Source organism: Balaenoptera physalus (assembly GCF_965194825.1).
Source record: "Balaenoptera physalus genome assembly, chromosome: 10".
Lineage (NCBI taxonomy): Eukaryota > Metazoa > Chordata > Mammalia > Artiodactyla > Balaenopteridae > Balaenoptera > Balaenoptera physalus.
In genome coordinates, this window is record NC_138889.1 from 107,085,559 (window position 1) to 107,102,486 (window position 16,928).

The window sequence follows — 16,928 nt, forward strand, 5'->3', positions numbered from 1 at the left end:
TATATAGTCATTTTTATACTGTCTTGTTTCTTCTCTTTTAATTCTTTTATATATTTAGATCCTTTGTGCACGGTTATTTTACATTCTGTATCTGATAAATCTAACATCTGAAATCTTTGGGGAGATAAATCTGTTGCTTTTGTTTCTCCTGAATTCATGGTGGCTCTTTTTTCCTTGTGGCTCTGGTCGCTTTTTTGTCGTGGGAATTTTTTTATTGGTTGCATTTAATCCCTGGAAAACCTGAAGATCCTGATTTGGGGGCGCTCCTTTAGAAAGGTAGTTACTCCTTCCAGACACAAGGTGGCACTACCATCATGATAAATTAATTTCTGGCGGGGGAAGGTGTCCAAGAGCTGAAGGACAGTGCGGTAGCAGGTACCGTGGTTCACAGGAGCCCATCTTATTCTTAATTTTTTCCCACCACAGGGAGAGGCAGTTTTCTTTGTAGGTTCCCTTTACTGGTGGGTGGAGGTTTTCTGGTCTACTCTTTCACTAAAGGTATAGCCCCTTCCAGGATCTTGACTTAATTTATGAATCTTGTGTTCAGCTACCTTAATGTCTGGGCCCAAGTCTAGTCTTCTGTGTGTTTCTTTAATCTTCAAGGTTGCAGTGTTAGCATTTGCCCCAAGGGCTGCACAGTTCCAACATGCGGTTTACACTCACTTCCTTGTTTTGAAGGGGTCTTTGGGAAGTTCCCTTACTTCTTGCAAATTTAGCAATGGTTTTAAAATCATGTTATAATGGTTTGGAATCTAGTTGCTTTAGACACATGTAGCCCTCGTGTCACTATACATGTAAATTAGTCTCCTGCAATTTCTCCTACTGTGATCGGTGCTGTAAAAATAAGTATAACATTCGATGACACGAATCCAATGAGACACTATTTAACATGTTTGCCCAAGTTATAAACCCTTTACGTGGGACTTCCCTGGTGGCGCAGTGGTTAAGAATCCGCCTGCCAACTCAGGGGACAGTAGGTCGAGCCCTGGTCTGGGAAGATCCCACATAACGTGGAGCAACTAAGCCCACGAGCCACAACTACTGAGCCCGCATGCCACAACTACTGAAGCCCTCATGCCTAGAGCCTGTGCTCCGCAACAAAGAGAAGCCACCACAATGAGAAGCCCGCACACGGCAACAAAGAGTAGCCCCCGCTCACTGCAACTAGAGAAAGTCCGTGCACAGCAACAAAGACCCAACGCAGCCAAAAAATAAATAAATAAATAAATGTATTTAAAAAAAAAAAACCTTTACATGTGACCCTCAGACACCACCTCCATTTTCAACCTCAAAGCAGGTTCATTTACTATTTCCTCGCTCTCAGGGACTCCTCTCTGAGTCTCAAATAATGATGACCTCTAATAACATCTATTAATTCCTTAAGGAATTTAACAGGCGTAATCTGAGACCCTGCTGATGTAAAAACATCTGGCTTTTTAAAATATCTTCGGCCATTTCCTGCGTGATCTTTGTTTGTCTTTCCATCCTCCTTTCCGAGAGGAGTGAGTTGTTTTCTCACTAATCATGCCACGCTTAACCCTCACCTCACTGCAGCACTGTTCTCCAGGCCCAACTAGCAGCCCTTGCCATAGGCCAGTGGAAGCAACTCAGGCCTGGGACTGCACGGCCCGAGGGGTGCTGGCCATTCTCTCTGGTTCTAATGAGGTGCATAAAGAAAAGGAGCTCCAGCCCCTGCACAGACGCCTCTGGACAGAACCAGAGAGAGGAGACAGAAACCCATGCCCAGCAGTGCAAAGGCAAGCTTACAGGCGTCATTTCTGCCCCCAAAAGGATTTAATTAAAACAAAATCAAGGGCTTCCCTGGTGGCTCAGTGGTTGCGAATCTGCCTGCTAATGCAGGGGACATGGGTTTGAGCCCTGGTCTGGGAAGATTCCACATGCCGCGGAGCAACTAAGCCCGTGAGCCACAACTACTGAGCCTGCGCGTCTGGAGCCTGTGCTCCGCAACAAGAGAGGCCACGATAGTGAAGAGGCCCGCGCACTGCGATGAAGAGCGGCCCCCGCTTGCCACAACTAGAGAAAGCCCTTGCACAGAAACAAAGACCCAACACAGCCAAAAATAAAAATATTTTTTAAATAAATAAATAAAGATTACTATAAAAAACACCAAAAAAACAAAATCAAAAAAGGATTTTTAAATGTTATTCTCTTGCTAACTGGTAATGTGGTGAGAAATGACAAACTACAGAGGACCGCTCTGACCTCCTGATCCCTCCTTGCCCCGTTTCTAAGAGACACCTTCTGTTTCACATGCATACTGTTTGCTCCCTTTGAACCAGCCACCAACTCCCCCGAGATGTTCCAGTAACTGCTCCCCAGCACTGCTGTGTCCGGCCTAAAATCCCTGGCACCATGATGGTCCTGGACTGGCCACTGGGGCCCAAAGATGGACCAGCTGGAGGGGATCTCAGAGGAAAATGGGGCACAGAAAGGGCAGTGACTGTCTCAGACAGACCCTGTTCTTTCACGCCAGGAACATAGGCTTCCTGGATCTGTGCAGGAGTGGAGGCCACCAGAACTGGAGTCTGAGTCACTTCCATCAGACTCATAACTTCCTCAGCTAGAATGGGCAGTGTATTTCTTCTATTAGAAGCATCCAGGGACTTCCCTGGTGGTCCAGTGGGTAAGACTCCATGCTCGCAATGCAGGGGGCCCACGTTTGATCCCTGGTGGGAGAACTAGACCCTGCATGCCGCAACTAAGAGTCCGCATGATGGAACTAAGAAGTTTGCGTGCCTCAGTGAAGCTCCCGTGTGCTGCAACTAAGACCCAGCACAGCCAAAATAAATAAATAAAATAAATAATAAATATTTTTTAAAAAGAAGCATCCAGAACACGCTTTTTTTTTTTCTTTAACATCTTTATTGGAGTATAATTGCTTTACAATGGTGTGTTAGTTTCTGCTTTATAACAAAGTGAATCAGCTATACATATACATATATCCCCGTATCTCCTCCCTCTTGCGTCTCCCTCCCACCCTCCCTATCCCACCCCTCTAGGTGGTCACAAAGCACTGAGCTGATCTCCCTGTGCTATGCGGCTGCTTCCCACTAGCTATCTATTTTACATTTGGTAGTGTATATATGTCCATGCCACTCTCTCACTTCGTCCCAGCTTACCCTTCCCCCTCCCTGTGTCCTCAAGTCCATTCTCTACATCTGCATCTTTATTCCTGTCCTGCCCCTAGGTTCTTCATAACCAATTTTTTTTTCTTTTTAGATTCCATATATATGTGTTAGCATACGGTAATTGTTTTTCTTTTTCTGACTTACTTCGCTCTGTATGACAGACTCTAGGTCCATCCACCTCACTACAAATATCTCAATTTCATTTCTTTTTATGGCTGGGTAATATTCCATTGTATATATGTGCCACATCTTCTTTATCCATTCATCTGTCGATGGACACTTAGGTTGCTTCCATGTCCTGGCTATTGTAAATAGAGCTGCAATGAACATTGTGGTACATGACTCTTTTTGAATTATGGTTTTCTCAGGGTGTATGCCCAGTAGTGGGATTGCTGGGTCGTATGGTAGTTCTATTTTTAGTTTTTTAAGGAGCCTCCGTACTGTTCTCCATAGTGGCTGTATCAATTTACATTCCCACCCACAGTGCAAGAGGGTTCCCTTTTCTCCACACCCTCTCCAGCATCTATTGTTTGTAGATGTTTTTTCTTTTTCTTTTTCTTTTTTTTTTTGGCTACGTTGGGTCTTTTTTGTTGCTGCGCGTAGGCTTTCTCTAGTTGCGGTGAGCAGGGGCTACTCTTTTTTGCGGTGCCTGGGCTTCTCATTGCAGTGGCTTCTCCTGTTGCGGAGTGCGGGCTCTAGGTGTGAGGGCTTCAGTAGCTGTGGCACACGGGCTCAGTAATCGTGGCTCGCGGGCTCTAGAGTGCAGGCTTAGTAGTTGTGGCACACGGGCTTAGTTGCTCCACAGTGTGTGGGATCTTCCCAGACCAAGGCCTGAACCCGTGTCCCCTGCATTGGCAGGTGGATTCTTAACCACTGCGCCACCAGGGAAGTCCTGCTTGTAGATTTTTTGATGATGGCCATTCTGACTGGTGTGAGGTGATACCTCATTGTAGTTTTAATTTTCATGTCTCTAATGATTAGTGATGTTGAGCATTCTTTCATGTGTTTGTTGGCAAACTGTATATCTTCTTTGGAGAAATGTCTATTTAGGTCTTCTGCCCATTTTTGGATTGGGTTGTTTGGTTTTTTTTTGATATTGAGCTACATGAGCTACTTGTAAATTTTGGAGATTAATCCTTTGTCAGTTGCTTCATTTACAAATATTTTCTCCCAATCTGAGGGCTGTCTTTTTGTCTTGTTTATGGTTTCCTTTGCTGTGCAAAAGCTTTTAAGTTTCATTAGGTCCCATTTGTTTATTTTTGTTTTTATTTCCATTACTCTAGGAGGTGGGTCAAAAAAGATCTTGCTGTGATTTATGTCATAGAGTGCAGAACACCATTTCTTAAACTTTAACGTGTGTAAAAGTCACAGGGAGAGCTTTGTACAATGCAGATTCCTGGGCCCCAACCTCGGAGATTCTGATTCTGTCAATCCAGGGTGGGGCCTGGGATTCTGCATTACTAACCACCCCCAGGAAGTCCTCATGCTACTGCTCCATGGGCCACGCTGGGATCACCCCTGACCTCGAAATGGGCAGACCCTTACCTACTATGTTAGTTTGGGTGAAGTCTACAGAGACGTCAGAAGGCAGCAGCCCAGGGTGGACAGTCAGTTGCGCTCCCAGAGTCCCTGGGTTCCAGGCGCCTCCTGTATCCTCAGCAGTGGCCCCCAGGGGTCACCATTTCCAGCCAACAGTCAGGAATCTCCTTTTAAGCAAGCGATGGGCAATTTGCAAGCGTCACTTTTTTTTTTAACATCTTTATTGGAGTATAATTGCTTTACAATGGTGTGTTAGTTTCTGCTTTATAACAAAGTGAATCAGTTATACATATACATATGTTCCCATATCTCTTCCCTCTTGAGTCTCCCTCCCTCCCACCCTCCCTATCCCACCCCTCTAGGTGGTCACATAGCACCAAGCTGATCTCCCTGTGCTATGCGGCTGCTTCCCACTAGCTATCTATTTTATGTTTGGTAGTGTTATGTCCATGCCACTCTTTCACTTTGTCACAGCTTACCCTTCCCCCTCCCCACATCCTCAAGTCCATTCTCTAGTAGGTCTGTGTCTTTATTCCCGTCTCACCCCTAGGTTCTTCATGACCTTTTTTTTTTTTTTTTTTCTTAGATTCCATATATATGTGTTAGCATACAGTATTTGTTTTTCTCTTTCTGACTTACTTCACTCTATATGACAGACTCTAGGTCCATCCACCTCACTACAAATATCTCAATTTCGTTTCTTTTTATGGCTGAGTAATATTCCATTGTATATATGTGCCACATCTTCTTTATCCATTCATCCGATGATGGACACTTAAGTTGCTTCCATGTCCTGGCTATTGTAAATAGAGCTGCAATGAACATTTTGGTATATGACTCTTTCTGAATTATGGTTTTCTCAGGGTATATGCCCAGTAGTGGGATTGCTGGGTCATATGGTAGTTCTATTTTTAGTTTTTTAAGGCACCTCCATACTGTTCTCCATAGTGGCTGTATCAACTTACATTCCCACCAACAGTGCAAGAGTGTTCCCTTTTCTCCACACCCTCTCCAGCATTTATTGTTTCTAGATTTTTTGATAATGGCCATTCTGACCGGTGTGAGATGATATCTCATTGTAGTTTTGATTTGCATTTCTCTAATGATTAATGATGTTGAGCATTCTTTCATGTGTTTGTTGGCAATCTGTATATCTTCTTTGGAGAAATGTCTATTTAGGTCTTCTGCCCATTTTTGGATTGGGTTGTTTGTTCTTTTGTTATTGAGCTGCATGAGCTGGCAAGCGTCACTTTTGCTCACATTTCTCTAGCAAGAACCCAAGCACAAGTTCCCACTGAGGGGAACGTAGCCTCGCTCTGCAGCCACGTGCCCTGCGGCCACGCTATGACGATGGAAGAAGGGAAAAATGCCACCGTCTGTGACACATGATCCAGTAAACAAGAGCTCCGAGGAGTACGTGGGGAGGCTGAGGCTGTACGTCGAGCCCACGTGAAATTGAACTTAGGTGACTCATGGGGGACTGTCACAAGCCCTAGGCAGAGCAGGGTAGCAGAGCAACGAGGTTCTGGAGGTGGAGGCTCAGATGCATCCAGGCAAGCTGTGTGACATACCAGCCGTGCGACCTGGGGTGGGTTACATACTGTCCCTGAGCCAAGGCCACCTCCTGTGTAAACTGTGATGATTTAGCACCGTGATGGTTTTTATACGGAGTCCCAGTAAGTGGCAGGAATTCCAGGCATTCAGGTCACCATGAGGGGGGCCCAGTTTGATCTCAGACCACATCAGGACGTGAGTGGGTACAAACTCTGCTCACTTTATTGCCAATTAAGTGAACAATTTCAGCCAGTTTTTAATTCCCATTTAGCAGTTAAGACGGGTAAAGAAAACAAGTGCCATTGATGGGCAAGGCAGACACTACTGCACTGGAGACCCCGAAAGGGGCCCGGACAGGGAAACCTCTCAATGGAGACAGGGGTGTGGTGATTGGATTCGGGGCCAGAGGTCGGGAGTGCACTTCATTTAACAAGCACTTGCTGGGCTGCTTCAAGCACTGGGCTCCGTGCTGGGAAACGATCAGAAGTATGACCCCTGCCCTCAGGGAGCATCCAGTCTAATTGGGAGCTGAGAAGTAAACCCACAACCATAATAAAGCACAGGCGAAGGCTATGCTCACGGCACGGGGGCGAGCAGAGACGGCTGCAAACCCCAGAGTCAGCTCTGGGCAGGAGGAGGCGAGCAGAGGAAGGGCTCCAGGAGACAGTGCTCAGCCTGGGTTGGAGCCGCTCAGCCCCAGGGATGGGGGAGTCACCCTGCAGGCACTGCCCACTGCTGGCCCAGAGGGAACGGACCTTCTGGGTGGGAGGCGAGGGCACAGCTTGTTCAGGGACCTCAAGCCGGACTGGTCTGCCTGAGAACAGAGGGAGAAGCAAGCTGGGGGGAAGGGGAGGCCGGGAGGAGGGGGAGTTTGGGCTTTTTCCTGAGGGTGACGGAGCCACTGAAGGATTCTGGACTAGAGGAGACCGGGCTACCCTCAAGTCATGCGGGGAGAGGCTGGAAAGGAAGTGAAGGGAGAGGCAGGTGAGGATGTGTCACCAGAATCCGGGGAGCTAGGCGGTCAGCACCAGGCAGCCAAGCAGAAGTTCTGCGAGTGTGTGGGCTGGAATGTCACCAGCGCCACTGGCTGTGAGTTTACTTCACAGACTCAGGAAGCAAAGGAATCAAGGCACGTGCTGCTGGGAGGCCCACGCCAGCCTTGGAATCTGGGTGGAGTCCAGGTCCCCAGGCCTCCTGCTCCCCGAGGCGTCTCCCCGCCCCCTCTGCGTGCTGGAGGTGCCTTGATAAAGAGGGGCTCAGCCTCTCCCATCAGAATCACTAGCTGGTGCTTTCAACTTGGCTTCCAATCTGGGCAGGTGGGCGGTGGTCTCACTGGGGAGCTCGTCACCCAGCCAGCCTCAGCCCTGGGAGTAGGTACTCGTAGCGTTGACAGGAAAGGCACGGGCACTGTTGATGCCGAGCCCCCGGAAGAAGACCCCCAGCCCTTCCCGCCGGGCGCTGCTCACCATGCAGTCCAGCAGCCCCCGGTGCACCCTCTGCCTCAGCCCCGCCATCTGCATCCGGGACTTGATCACGTCTAAGGGGGTAGCTGTGACCCAGGAGGTGACGCCGGCAGAGACCCCTGCCACCAGCACTGTGCCCGAGCCTGGGGTAGAGGAATTGGGGGGGAGGGGGGTCACACTGAGGAACGAAGCATCCTCCCGCATCCGCAGGCTCCCTCCCCATCCTCCAGGACTCAGTCCAGCTCCCCTCCCCCACTCCTCTCTGTCCTCCACCGTCTCATGCCACTTCGCTTACTGGGGTTCTGGCCATCCAGCGTGAATTGGCGACACAGCCATTCATAGGTGACGAAATAGATTCCTAGGATGGGGTTGTCCCGCAGCGTCAGGGCCCAGGCTCCCGGGAACAGCCCCCGGGGCCCCTCGGCCTGGAAGATGGAGGCCACGCAGTGCACGGGCCCCCGGTACTGGGGTGGGGGGCTCCCTGACTTCCCCTTGGGCTCTGTCTGGTTTTGTAGCCGGACTTTGATGAGGTCAAAAGGGGCCAAGCAGTAGGCCTGTAGGGAAAGAAGCATGAAGGGCCTGGGTGGAGCTTTGGACGGGAACAGTCCCTCCCTCTGATCTTAACGAGGGGAAGGCAGTGGGCAGCCAGGGCAGCATGTTCCTTCAGAATCTCGCCCGCTCTCAGCCTCTCCCACGTGCAGTGGGGGATGGGCCAGAGCCCCCTCCCTTAGCATCAGGCCCCTGCCTGCAAGGGACACTGCCCCTCCCCTCGGCATGCACGCGGTGCTTAAGAGAGGGAGTTCCCTGGCAGTCCAGTGGTTAGGACTCGGCGCTTTCATTGCAGTGGCTCAGGTTCAAAAAAAAATAAAAGATTCAGTCTTTCAGTCTGTGCCCACGAAACAGCAGGGGACTGACCCCTCCCCAGGGGTAAGGAGGGCACCTCAACTTCATAGATTCCCCCTTCCCCACCTTCTACAGGACACCTCTCAGAGGCCCCTGGGTGGAGAAGCGCCTCTCGCAAACCCCCAAGCGCTAGTGTCCCAGCAGAAGGTGGGTGACAGGGTGGGATCTGTGGGTCCTTGAATTTTATCACCTGGCTGGGGCAGACAGGACACAGATTCGGGGTCATGTTGGTGCTGGGGACGTGGAGGGAGGTTGTGGGGAGGGGCCGAGGTGTGGGTCAGGGACACAACTAGGTCAAGATCAGCTGTGAAAGTTCAGGTGAGAACTGAGGTCCAAGCTGAGGTTAGCATATCATTTATGGACTTATGTGGTTTTTGTTTTTTTCTTTCGTGGAAGGTACACAAGCTCAGTTCCTCAGCCCTGGAGATGGCTGATGGCGGTGGAGGCTGGCGGTTGGCTCCGGTGACCTTTAGAGGGTGGCAGTTTGCTTATTTCCTCCCCTGCAGGAAGGGCAGTGGGCTGGGGTCCCCCCTGTGAGATGGCGCCCTGATGGCACCCTCCCAGCAGAGCCTGCGGGCAGTGCTGAGCTGAGGGCTGCTCCAGGGGGTAAGCTCCTGGGGGTGAGAAAATGGCTGGGCGGGCTACGGCCCGTCCCCTCCCCATCCTGTGCCCACAGGGGCAGTGGGGACATCAGACGTTGCTGCTCTGTAGAATGGTGTCAGCCTTAGCCGAGTCAGAAGCAACTTTTGTGCACAAAAGAGGTTGTCATTCCCTGCCCCGTGCTACAGAGTCTTCCTCGCCACCTCCACGTGAAAATACATTTTCCGTTCCAAGACGCTGTTAACCAGAGCCGTGCGCTTGGTGGCAAATGGGGCTCCAGCCGGTCCCTGGACCCCATCCCCATCAGTGACCCGACAGGCCCCAGTTCTGTCATCTGTTCTGCTTTCCAAGGAGCCAGAAGGGAGGAGGATGGAGGAGCTGGGCCCGGCTGAGCCTAACTCAGGCCACTTAGCCTGGGGACTCCTTCTCTTCGTTGTTTTTGTGGGGTGCAGGTCTCAGGGCTTGGGAAATATGCAGGCATGAGCCCCACACAAGGGGCAGAAGCAAAGCCAGGGCCTTTTGGGTCTCATGAATGGTTAATTCATTTAGTGAGCTCCTAACTCTGTCCTTCGTCCTTGCTCTCTGCCTTGGTACGTGTACAGGAGCATCAGGGCAGGTGTTGAGTAGAGGGTGACCTAGGGCCCTGGCTGGACTGTGGGATGGAGCCAGGCGCACGCCCTCTCCCTCTGAGCTCAGGCCCCCACTTAGCTGGGGATCCCCCTGCTGCCTGGAGGCACCTCTTCCCTCCACCCCACCCCTCGAAAGCCCAGTCCTTAAGCGCTGAGAACAAAGACCAGAACCAAATGATTAGAGTCACTTAATGATTATAACACCCTGAGTCTCTCCCAGCGAGATCTGTGGACAGGCCCCGGGTGAGGCTCACAGATGGAAGCAGACCCCTCCAGAGGTGGGCAAGCCCTGCCAGCCTCAGAGGGTGGCATCAACTGCTTCTCCATCACGTCCTCTTGGCACTGTCTCCCCCCCACCCCAGCTCTCTCTACCTTTTGCCCCCTCTGTTCTCCATGACCCTCCCCTCCAGACCTGCAGCCTGGAAGGCCACAGCTCAGCCAGTCAGGGTCCCGGGAAGCAGCCAGGAGCAGGCCATTCTCCCACAGCAACTCGTGTTCCCCTCGGGAAGGCCTGGGGTCTGCAGCCGTGGGTCGCCAGAGGGGCCTGGGAGGGAAAGGAGTGAACTGGCCATCACTGTGCCTGTGCCTGTGTATGTGACCACGAGCGCGTGCGCTTGCCCCAGTGTGTGCACGTGCCCCCATGCCGCCCCCTCACCTGCAGGAACCCCCCTGCTCAGCCGGCTATGAAGACGTGCGTATAGCTGGGTGGCTGGGCCCGCCGCACCTGGTGGGAGGCGGCCGTCAGTGCCAGCAGGGCGTTGCTGTAGACCCCGAACAGGACAGAGCTGACCACAGCTCTGCTGGCGATGGGGAAGCCCATTCCCTTGAAGAAGCCCAGGAGCTGCAGAGAGACACGGGATACTAGCTGGGTGGGTGCTGTGGGAGCCTCACCCTTGCCCTTTCTGGGCCTGGCAGGGCCTCCTCTGGCTGGAAACTGCTCCTGGGCCCGGCCACAGGGAGGTGGAAGCAGGCTAAGGCTGGGGGTGGCCTCAGCTCCACTTTGGGGGCATTAAGCTACTGCTCAGCCCCCCAGGGGCCCCAGATTTGGGTCTTCTTTCTCTCTTCCATGGTCAGAGTTCTGTGGGCGGGGAGGGGAGAAGGAAGCTGGCACCGACTACCCAGAGGTCTCCCGCCCCAAAGCCCCCCAAAAAGCCGGCCACCCACCGACTCGTGGCGGTAAGTCTTGACCATACAATCAACGATGCCCCGGTATGTGGTCTGGGTCTGCAGCCGCACCCGGACAGGGAGGACAGAGCAGGTGGGCAGGCTGGGCATCCTGCCCAGCTCATCCCTCGGCCCCTCTGAGCGGGATGCCAGCAGGTCAGGAGAAGCGGAAGAGAGCCTCCGTCAGCCAGGCCCTGATGTCTGGTTCAGGCGACGTCTTTCATTCCTCAGGTGCCTCCCCTGGACTCACCTTTACAGTGTCAAAGGGGTGTCCCAGGACCAAGGCCAGAGCTCCTGTGGTGACAAGAAGGTGCTATGAGTGAGGACCCTCGGGCCAGGCCGAGGAAGCAAGTTTGTACCCAGAGGGCAGCGGGATTCAGGCAGGAGGAAGCGGGGCAGGGCTTGCCTGCCAGACTCCAAAGAAACGCCAGCTGCCCCTTGCACCCTCCCCCACTCCAGGCACTGGGCTAGGAAGGTGTGGGGACAGGGGACAGCGGAGAGGACCCTGGCCCTGCCTGGAGGGCGCACAGGCAGAGGGGAGGAGCCAACCCCAGACGCCCAGTGTCCTCGCCCAGACCCGACACCCGAGCATCTTGCTGACTCATCTAACTGGGGGACTCCGGGGCTCCTGCCTTGCTGCCAGCTCGGCTCCCTCCTGCTGTCCAGGGCAGGGCCTTGATGCCGGACTGGTCCTCCCAGCGCTCTGCCCTCCAGCCGGCAGTGCAGAGCTGGGGGCCCTTAGAGGAGTCTGTTTTTTTTTTAATTAATTTATTTTTTAATTAATTTTTTTTTTTTTGGCTGTGTTGGGTCTTTGTTGCTGCGCGTGGGCTTTCTCTAGTTGCGGCGAGCGGGAGCTACTCTTCCTTGCAGTGCGCGGGCTTCTCACTGCGGTGGCTTCTCTTGTAGCGGAGCACGGGCTCTACGCGTGCGGGCTTCAGTAGTTGTGGTGCACAGGCTCAGTAGTTGTGGCTCGCAAGCTCTAGAGTGCAGGCTCAGCAGTTGTGGCGCATAGGCTGAGTTGCTCCACGGCATGTGGGATCTTCCCGGACCAGGGCTCGAACCCGTGTCCCCTGCATTGGCAGGCGGATTCTCAACCACTGAGCCACCAGGGAGGCCCCCTTAGAGGAGTCTTACTGGCACCAGGGGAGGAGGGCCCAGCCCCCAGAGTCTCCCCACCTCCTGGTCCTGCCCTACATAGCGGACGCTGGTCCCTGAGCTTTCGGTGAGGTCACAGCCCCGGGAGGCAGGTTCAGATGTCTCTTTCTGCAGAGAGAAATGTCACCCAGACGCTGGACTGGGTCCACAGCACAGCTGGCCTCAGGGCACGTTGCCAGGTAGGGCAGAGGCCCAAAGGGGAATGCAGGACAGCAGGTGAGGTCAAAGGTGAATTTCCTTTCTGAGCCCTGGAGAGTGGCTCCGGCGGTGCAGGTGCGTCTGGGAGAGCGCTCAGCATGGCACCTGGGCACTTGGCAGGTATCCAGGTTGTTGGGGCAGCCTGGGGACTGGGCAGCAGCACCCGCCCACCTGCGCCTTCCTCTCCTCTCTCCTCCAGCAACTCCCAGGAGGCTCCAGGACGGCTGGCTCTGGGTGCTCCAAGGCCACCAGGACTTTGGCTTCAGCTCCTCCTATGTCACCCACCTTCCCCAGGAAATGACCCGTAATTGGGGTTACTATGACAGAAGGAAGAAGTGTCTCACCAGAGATCCAGCCGGCCACAAACTCCTCCACGGGCATTGTCTGGCAGGGGCGGGCACTGGTGGCTCCAGCAGAGGGGACGCTGGTGAAAAGTGTAATTCCACCCTCCCCCTGACCCTGGACTGATAATCTGCTACTAATGTTTAACCCTGGGTGAGGGCCCAGTGCCAAGACCAGGAGGGGAAGCGAGCCAACGCAGGTGGCCTGGTGGCCTGGAGCTGTGCAGAGCTTGAAATCTCACAGGGCAGGGAGGATGGCCCACGGTGGCCTGAGCCCCCCTTGCCGGCCAGCAATGGCCTCGCAGTGTGTCTAGGCCGGGCAGCTGGGTTCAGGCGCTGGTGGGGCCCCTCCAGGGCTGCCTCAGTCAGCCAGGGTTTAAGAAGCCAGCCTGGCCTGGCCCAAGCAAGGCCCGCGGCGGTGGGGCTTGGCCACGGGGAGGCAGGCCCAGCAGGGAGGAGTGACTCACCGGGGCCCAAAGCCGCCTTCTCCAGGGGTTGTTTACGACTGACTCCCTTGCGTGTGTCAGAAACAGCCTCCCTCGCCTTCCCCTCCCCATGTCTCTTCCCGGGGGAAGGCTGGGGACTCGGTGTATAAAGGGTAGTGTGTCTCTCTGCCTGGGGGTGACCGGGCTATGACTTCCCACTTCTCTTCGGACAACAACCCAGACTGACAGGACAGGGACCTGAATCCCTCCCTTCCTCTCTGGTTCCTTAGACCAACTTCCTCTGTCGCCAGTTCATTAAACAAGTGCTATAGCATGAATGATTTTTTAAAAATAAATTTATTTATTTATTTACTTATTTTTGGCTGCGTTGGATCTTCGTTGCTGCGCGCGGGTTTTCTCTAGTTGCGGTGAGCGGGGGCTACTCTTCGTTGCAGTGCACGGGCTTCTCATTGCAGTGGCTTCTCTTGTTGCAGAGCATGGGCTCTAGGCGTGCAGGCTTCAGTAGTTGTGGCACGCAGGCTCAGTAGTTGTGGCTCGCGGGCTCTAGAGCACAGGCTCAGTAGTTGTGGCTCACGGGCTTAGTTGCTCTGCGGCATGTGGGATCTTCCCGGACCAGCGCGCTCGAACCCGTGTCCCCTGCATTGGCAGGCGGATTCTTAACCACTGTGCCAGCAGGGAAGTCCCAGCATGAATGATTATTCCACTCACCTTCTTGCTCTGTTATGAACTGAGTATGGTTAAATACAGTTACTTTTTGTTTTGAAAATGCTATTTTGTATCATTTAAACATTTGTTGCCACTTTGCTGTACACCAGAAACTAACACAACATTGTAAATCAACTATACTTCAATTAAGAAAAAATTCATTGCCTCTTTTTATAAATCAGATGATTGCTCACCTGTTGTGTTTTCCGCTAAGTGTCTGGTATTTTTATTTTTCCTACTCTGTCATCTTTCTCTGCCCCAGAAGGGGGGCAGTGTACATGGGGTGGAAGCCAGCACAGGCTTTGGCATCTTCTAAACCGGGTTCCAGCCTCAGCCGCCCCGGGCAGCCGGGTGATCTGTGGCCAGGCACACACTTTGAGGTTCTCTGCTCCCATGTCATTTGGGAGGCTTGGGAGGTCATTAAAGGGGGTTTCCAGGTGTTAGTGTTGTCGACGAAAATAATCAATACACAATCTATAACAGGAATTGAAAAGAGTTTTATTTGAGCCAAACTGAGGACTATAGCCCAGAAGACAGCCTCTCAGATAACTCTGAGGGACTGCTCCGGAGAAGCATGGTTTTCAGCACAGTTTTATGTCTTGTCAGAACAAAGAACATCAAACAAGTCAGGGATACATTCCTCATGGTTTCAAAAAAACAGATCAGCACATACGCAGAGAGTCAGTGTGGCCTTGGCGCCTGGGAAGTGAGACTTATCATCGAAGGAGCACCAGCATTGGCGTCCCAGGAAGAGAGGCACTTAATCTTCTATTTATTATTTATTTATTTGGCTGTGCTAGGTCTTAGTTGCAGCCTGCAGGATTTTTAGTTGCGGCATGTGAACTCTTAACTGCAGCATGCGAGATTTAGTTCCCTGACCAGGGATCGAACCCGGGCCCCCTGCATGGGGAGCGTGGAGTCTTAGCCACTGGACCACCAGGGAAGTCCCTAATCCTTATTTTTAACGTGGACATTCTTTACTTCTGGTCAATGTACCCTTTTCTCTAATAATTAAAGCAGATGTACAGTGTATGCTTGATAGGCCACAAACAGGCTGTTCTAGTTCGCATCAAATTCAAGTTAACTCAGGTATAAGCCAGCATGACTTCCCCACATGCTGAGGTATGTGAGCATTTATTTTGTTAGTGTCCATGTTCAGGACCACATCATCCAGGGCCATGTTCCTGACTTTCTCTGGCAACCTCACATCGATTCCTATGACGTAAGGCCCGGGAGACAGCAGTGGTGGGCATGTGGGGGCAGGGTGGATGCACACGTGCTACCGGAACATGGGGCAGGACAAGGGGGCAGACCCCTGGATGCAGGCAAGGTGCTGACTGCAGGTTTGGCTGCAAACGCGGAGAGAATGGTGCCGTACAGATGTGACACGTTCTTCACATCAACAGCCATAAAATATTCCGTCAGATTTCTATTCTCAGGAATGATGGGAAGTTGGGGCCTGGGGTGGGATTGAGGAGGAGGGGGTCTTCTCTCAAGGGCACGGAGATCCAGGGCTCAGGCACCACTGCCCAGAGAAAGCTATGAAGTCCCCAAACGTGTCACCAACCCCTGGAGTCGCCTTGACCCCTCCCTTTCTCTCAACCTCACCACCATTCCGTGAGGAAACTGCGTTCGTGTTACCTTCCAAACAGATCCCGAATCCAACCCCTCCTCATCTCCTCCACTGCTACTGCCCTGGCCCGCAGCCATCATCACCTCCACTCGGATTCCTGTCCACAGCTGCCCTCCCTGCCCCCACCCTGTCCCTCCCACCCACCCACTTCCCCTTCCAGTCTGTCCTCCACAGCACTCAGATGACACAGTTGAAACTGAAGTAGACTGTCTCTCCCCCCTGCTCCACACCCTGCAATGGCCCCATCCTGCTCAGAGTCAAAACCAAAGCCTTCCAGGGACTTCCCTGGTGGTCCAGTGGTTAAGTCTCCGCGCTTCCACTGCAGGGAGCATGGGTTCCATCCCCGCTTGGGGAACTAAGATCCCGCAAGGCACGCGTCGCCATCAAAAAAAACCCCAAAAAACAAAAAAACCAAAGCCTTCCTAGGCTCCAAGTGCCCTCGAGGTGCCACCCCTGCTCTCTGACTTCCTCCGGCCACACTGGCTTCCTTCTCTTCTTGCAACAGGCTCCCGCCCCCCGGCCTTCACACGGGCTGCTCCCTCTTCCAGTCGGCCTCCTCTTGCCTGGGCTCAGACTCACCTGCACAGCAAGCCCGCCCCAACTGGCTCGCTGAATGCTGCCATCTGCCCCACCTGCCCAGCATTCCAGGTGTCCCTTCCCTGGTCCAACCTTTTCTTTCACTCATCACCTTCTGACACACTATGCAATTAACTTGTTGTCTGGCTGAGCAGGGACCTCTGGCTGTTTTGTCCACTAATGTTATCTTAAAGGCTTAGAACTATGTGTGGCACAGTGTAGGCAATGAAGGAGAAATGAATGAGTGGACAAGTGAGGGAACAGCATTAGTGGGCTGCCCTGCAGCCAGCCCTGGGTCTCCAATTCTCTGTCCCCATCTCCAACAGGACCCAAAGAATGTAGAGTCCTCCAAATAGCCCCAATCTGCCCCTGCAGATCTCTTACAGCTCTTAGTTTCCCATCAAATGCCCAAGGACCAGTCCTGCTGATGCGTCTCCTCTCCTGCTGCTGCCAAAGCAGAACACATCCACCCCCACCACATTCTCGTGGGTGGACAGGTTCTAGGAAGCAGGGTTCCGTCTCTGACCCCCTCCCCCTGCAGCTGCCCAGGGTCCCTGGGGCTGCCCCCAAAGACCTTCCCGAGTACTGGTCTCTCGTGGAAGCTGGGCTGTTATCCTAGTTCTGCAGCTCATTGTCTCCTGAGTGATGCTGGGCAATCCCTCTGTGGGCCTTTATTGTTTGCAAAAGTAAAGGACCAGCCCAGCAGATTGCTGAGTCTTAAGGCCTCTTGGCTCTAAAGGCCTTCAGGCTGCCCTGTCACTTCAGAATGGGTCCCACTCTCTTCTCTAATCCCACTACACCTCCCCAGCTCAAAGGAGACCCATTGCCACTCCCCAGAGGCTGGCAGAAGGGCAGCCCCACCCCTGACTAGTT

General features: G+C 53.0%; 1 protein-coding gene across 1 annotated transcript; it reads right to left on the reverse strand.

Moving 5' to 3' along the window:
- Positions 1 to 6,442: 6,442 nt before the first annotated feature.
- SLC25A45 (solute carrier family 25 member 45) lies at positions 6,443 to 14,007 on the reverse strand. The gene is given in 7 exon segments (XM_082477040.1): positions 6,443 to 7,848; positions 8,001 to 8,259; positions 10,493 to 10,510; positions 10,514 to 10,678; positions 11,002 to 11,073; positions 11,252 to 11,295; positions 12,699 to 14,007. Coding segments are annotated over 7 exon segments (843 nt in total). The 5' UTR covers positions 12,736 to 14,007; the 3' UTR covers positions 6,443 to 7,600.
- Positions 14,008 to 16,928: the final 2,921 nt, after the last annotated feature.